The sequence below is a fragment of the Cariama cristata genome, unplaced genomic scaffold (genome assembly GCF_000690535.1).
Source record: "Cariama cristata isolate BGI_N322 unplaced genomic scaffold, ASM69053v1 scaffold8258, whole genome shotgun sequence".
Lineage (NCBI taxonomy): Eukaryota > Metazoa > Chordata > Aves > Cariamiformes > Cariamidae > Cariama > Cariama cristata.
Window position 1 is genome coordinate 30,080 of NW_009632793.1, and position 5,724 is coordinate 35,803.

The window sequence follows — 5,724 nt, forward strand, 5'->3', positions numbered from 1 at the left end:
TTCAGGCTGTTCTCACAGTGGAAATAGTTTTCCCTGCCCAGGACTTAGAGAAAGACATGGAGCAAGGCTCGATTTTCCCACTGGTGGCTGCAGCAACAGCCCTTCCTCCTCCCTGGTACATCACCTGCTATTAGCACCTGCCTGGGCTTCCACCGGACCCTTCCTTCAATGGCATACTGCCCAGGAGATCCAGGTGCCCACAGACATCTGCTGCTCTTCATTTCTTCCAGCAGTCATGCACTGTGCGATGGCTTTCCTCACTTGACCCCATTACCTGGCTGCAAGCAGCGGCCACCCGACAACTCCCCGTAGCTTTTCCACCATTCATGCAGCAGGTTGCAAAAGCCAAGCACAGTGCCCCACAGCCCCAGTGGGGACCGTCCCAAGCTCCAGTCCTGACACTGCCTGCTGCATTAGGCTCCCCCAGCTCACCTTTCTGAGAGTCGTGCTTTTCTGCCTGGCTCTTGTAGTCGAATCCCACTGCAGCTTTGTCCACCTTGTCCTTCTCCACACCGTAATGGCCCCCAAAGCCTTTGGAGTAATCTGAAATAGTGCATGGAGTGAAACGCTGCACCACGCAAGGAACTGGGGAGGGGAGGGGGTAAAGATGGGGAGTGGCACCAGGGAGGAGGAAGAGCCACACGGATGATGGAAAACACTAGAAAAAGCAAGGGGTCTGGAGGGTACAGAATGGATGGCAGGGAGCACCATGAGGGCCCCTGAGGTTGAGGGCCCATGGGAATGGGTGCAGAGAACAAGCACAGGTCATGGCAGCAAGAGAGCCTGCAGGCCGTGGGCAGCAGGAGACAGAGCAGGTTGAGAGGGCAAGGAAGAAAAGTGACATGCCAAGGGCAGCTGGGGAGGCAGTTGGAGCTCAGCCACCCAAGGACGCAAAGCCAAGGCAAGACTTGGGCAATGACAGCTTGGGCATCCACCCACCCACACATCTCCAAAGGAAGGATTTCAACACATGCTCTGCCAGTCTCTGAAAAGCTCTGTCAATAAGTACATCAGGCCCTTGAAAGTACAGAAGAAATTTCAAACTTCTGTTGTACAGCTTAAATTTGCTAGAATGGAATCTCAACTTCTACAAGGAAACCACTGACTCTGGATGCTGCAGCAAAGGCCGAAACCCCCATTTCTGGAGACATGCTCCAGCTCTCCCCCTGGACTGTCTCTGGCACACTCAACCATTATGTGACAGAGACACAGCACATCGTCCTTACCCCTCCCCTTTTTCCATCTTCTAAACTAGTAATGTATTAACTACTTCAACTGTCTTCGGTTAGCCTCTAAGGACTATCTTGTTATTATTGACTGATGTCCTAAGAAACTTCAGCCTCTAGCCGAGCTGCTGGCTGTATAGAGACACTTTCTTTTCAGAGACCTGGTCTGCCAGCTCTGTTTCCAAATCCTGCCCTTCAGAAGGAGTAAATCACAGTTATCTCTTTGTTCCCTGACCCTATTCCTACAGGTCTGCATTTCACAGGAATGAGTTGGGGCTTCTCAATCAAATTCAGCCTTATCAATACCTTAAGACTGCGATCTAGAGAAATATGCATGAAAACATTTTGTATTCAAGAATGGCTCTCTGTTTCATAGAAGCTCAGTCATTCAAGGATGAATCTGTAAGTCCTAGAAATGTCTTAAACTTATCTCGATTAAACTATTATTTACCCATTAGGCCACTAGGAAATGGACTTTTTAGGATGCTGTTTTCAGCAATCAGAATCATAGAATCATTTGGGCTGGAAGGGACCTTTAGAGGTCATCTAGTCCAACCCCCTGCGGTGAGGAGGGACATCTCATACTAGATAAGGTTGCTCTGAGCCCCATCCAGCCTGACCTTGAATGCCTCCAGCGATGGGGCTTCCACCACCCCTCTGGGCAACCTGTGCCAGTGCTTCACCACCCTCATTGTAAAAAATTTTTTCCTTATGTCAAGTCTAAATCTACCCTCTTTTAGTTTAAAACCATTACCCCTTGTCCTGTCACAGCAGACCCTGCTAAAAAGTCTGCCCCCATAAAATATAGATTTTATGACCATTACCTTGATGCTGCAGTTTCCAGTATGGACATATTTTTATGAAAAACAATCCAAACTCCTTACCCTATTTCTAACACTTTCATTTTGTCCTGAGCAATTCCTGTGGTTTTACACAGGCTGATGACTTTCTATGTCTAAAATCTGGTATACAGTCTCCTGTATGGGAATATGTTAATGTAGCACAACTGCATGTGATTCATTAATTTAAGATCAACCAAGAAGGCCTCAAAACATCTTCCTTCTTTTATAGTTTCCTCTGAAAAAAACCATGATTCAGTTCTTCTTTTCTTGGTAATGCAGTATTCCTCACATTTATCTGTCACAGTAATGGACCTTGCCCTCTCATCTTCTCTTGGTTGCAGAGTATTTAAAATATCTTCAGTTTCAGTTCTTCCAATGTTCTTAATGAATCTAGCTGCTTGTATGTACATGTTAAAGCTTGGTTGAATCATCTCCAGAATTCTGCAAAAGTTTGGGTGCTGTATAGGCTTTTGTTTCCATATCCATTGTTGTGCCTTTTCTTATATGCTGGTTTTTTTTTCAGAAATCACTTCTCACGTCCTACAGTGCTTGGGTTCCCTCTGGAGCAGTTGCTCAGAAGGACTTTTAGAGGAAAGGGAGCATCGGCCATCCATTGGGGTTGCGTGTGGGGATGTCTTCTCTGCTCAGCCATGATGTGGTTTCCGTCAAAGCAAAACACAGAGACAAGGAGAATGTACAACAGGAGGGTGGTGACAGGACAGCACGGAAGGGGGCTGCAAGGGTGACTGACTGGGAACAGGAATCTGAAACAAGTGACAGGAGGGGGACAACAAAGGAGCCTGTGCCACAGCAGATAGCACAGGACATTGGGAGCAGAAGAGAAGCTGGGCAAAGCGTCAAGGGGCCACACATGCCCATGCACTTGCCTTTCTGGGAGCAGTGTTTCTCCACTTCACCCTTGTATTCAAAGCCCAGTGCTGACTGGAACAAGAAGGGGAGGAATGTCAGTCATCTTGAGGGCCAACCTGGGTCTCGCCAACCTTGCTCCCTGTCTTGTGCTGCAACACACGGGTGCCTGGTTGCTCCTCGGCTGGTACAGGCCCCCTCTGCCTCTCACACCACCCCTGCTGCCCACATGGCAGCGTGCTCAGGACCGGGCCCTCACAAGGGCCCAGGCGCTCCAGGTAAGAGGTCCGCAATCCTGACCCCACACCCTGTCCACAGGCAAGGCGGCTGGGCAGTGTCTGACACCACGATATGGACAGGAGGGACGGCAACCTGCTGTCCCCATCCAGTCCTGCAACGGCCGGTCCCTGTGCATGGCACAGCCTGGGGGTTTGGAGATGCAAAACACCACAGCCCGCAAGACAAACACAGTGCTGCCGGGATAGGACAGCACAAGCACAATAATGCACACCAGAGAGTTCATCTTCACAAGTGCCCTGCAATTTGTCATCAGTCATTGTCCTGCACACAGGAGATGAGCTGCCTGCTTCAGCGAAGACGGTGGTACACGGCATGCCTAGACCTGTACCCCCTAGCACTTTGAAAACTGCAGCCACAACCCTAAATGTGGCACAGTGTTTTAGGGGCAGCACTGTGCACAGGCCACAAGTACGTATTTCAGCTGCCCTGTGCAACACACCTTGTCAGCTCGGTCCCGCTGGACTCCATACTTCCCCCCAAATCCCTGGGCTGCATCCGTCTGCGAGGAGTGCTTCCCAACATCAGCAATGTACTCGTGGCCCACTGCGCACTGAGAAGAAAGACAGCATGACATGAGCACCCACAGTCAGACTGCCAGGGTGGACGGAGACATAGGCACCACACAGTTGCTCTGCGCCGCTGCCAAGATGCTTGCAGCCATGATGTGACAGGGCCAAACTGACCGTGCTGCTGGTGGTGATGCCTTCCACACAGCTTTTGCCAGTACCAGCTCTGCTCTAAGACGTGCAATGCGGCTTCAAGGGCAGCCATCCCATACAACCGGCCCCACTGCCAGCTCATCATGCAAACCATGGGATGCTGAATACCTGCTGCTCCCAAATGCCAGTGAAGTTCAGTGGGGGACAGTGTCACATGGAGGGTGATTATGAAGAGAAAAGTGCAGACAGGCATGCACAACTGAAAACCCACAGGCAGCAGGTCTGGCATCTGCTCTTTATTTTCTGTGTCTGAGAGCGAGGGTCAGCAGACCTGGCTGGCATCACCCTTTACACCTACGACAGGCCAGGGTCCCGCTGCTCCCTGCCGGAGGTGCTGTGCCCAGGAATTGCACACACTCCTCAGAAGAAGGGCCAGAGGCTGAACACTGGCAGCATCCTGGCAAGACTGCATGAAGGTTGAGGAGCTGCTCAACAAAAAACATCCTCACTCTGCTCCGGCAGAGGAGTCTGAGCATGGCTGCTCCATTTTGGCCCCCTGGAAGTGCCTGTTTCTCACCCTGCCATCTTGGTATCATGAACACCCACAGTGACCCCATATATTGAATACTACTGCAACCTTATCATCTCACTTCTGAAAAAAAAAGAAGTATAAATGATGGAAGGTACATGAAGAAGCGTGATGATGATAATCAGAAAACATAAAACAGATCTGATGTGAAGAACAGAGACTATGAACTCAGGCTTCATCCTGGGGAGATATGACAAAGGTCTGTAATGCAGAATGTGAGGAGGGAATTATTACTCATTAGTTCTCCAAGCACAAGTAGGGAGCCACCTAATTTGTTATGCAGCAGGTTTGAAACAAGCCACAGAAAGTCCTGCTTCACAGCTAAGGGAAGTGGTGCAAGGAAGTTGTAGAGACAAATTATACAAATGGGTTCAAACAGATCCCAGAGACAGGTTATGGGCTAGCTAGACATATGTGAACCTGCACAGCCATGCCAACTCCCCAGTCACTCCCTTCAGGGTCAGGCCAGAAAACAGGGACACTTTTCCCTTTATGAGAAAAAGACTTTTTCACTGGGGCCCAAGAAAGCCCTCTACAACTGTTACCTTATCCATTCGGTCCCGCTCTGTTCCAAATTTGCCCCCATAGCCATAGGAGGCCTTGGGGCCAGTCTCCAGCTCCTTCTTCTTGATGACCTCATGTTCCTCTGACACCTTGCTCCTCAGCTGATGGATGCTGGTGAGACAGAGACAGTTAGGGCAAGTCACTGTGGGATTGTGCAGACCCAGGCAGCCAGCTGGAGTACCCCTGTGCCACTGTACCAGCCAGAGCCCAGCACAGAGCGGGACATAAACCCACTGCCAGCTGCCACTGTGTGCACACACTGGGCCGCTCTGTGGTAGGCACAACCACTGTCGCAGGAGATGATGGTACCCTGGGGGCTGGCAAAGGATCCAGATCAGTAGGCTCAGCTGCTGCATCCAGCCCCCACCCTGCAGCCCCTATTAAGGGCTATACCCCTCTTCAAGAGGAGCCCACGCTTTCCTTGTTCTGTGCGCCGCACTAGCCCCACCGAGCAGGGCAGTACTGGGGTGTCCCAAGGGAGCTGCTGGATAGGATCAGCGTTGGACAGGGAAGGAGCAGGAAGTCTTTGCCACAGGGACAGCCGCTGTCTGGAGATACTCGGAAGTTAGCTCCTCGGAGCATCACAGGCGGCCTGTGAATGTTGCCTCTGGTGCAACACCAGCATCCCAGACTATGAGCCTGCATGCAGCCGGCAGAGCCCGGGCGGGCAGGCGGCA

General features: G+C 51.1%; 1 protein-coding gene across 1 annotated transcript in view; it reads right to left on the reverse strand.

Moving 5' to 3' along the window:
- The window catches only part of LOC104166539 (hematopoietic lineage cell-specific protein-like), a gene marked incomplete at its 5' end in the record, with an annotated part of 12,434 nt that extends 7,276 nt beyond the window's left edge, over positions 1 to 5,158 (reverse strand). The window contains 4 exons of the mRNA XM_009706503.1: positions 433 to 543; positions 2,956 to 3,010; positions 3,675 to 3,785; positions 5,029 to 5,158. Of these exons, the coding sequence (XP_009704805.1) occupies positions 433 to 543; positions 2,956 to 3,010; positions 3,675 to 3,785; positions 5,029 to 5,158 (407 nt within the window). The remainder of the gene's footprint in view (positions 1 to 432; positions 544 to 2,955; positions 3,011 to 3,674; positions 3,786 to 5,028) is intronic.
- Between the last annotated feature and the right edge of the window lie 566 nt (positions 5,159 to 5,724).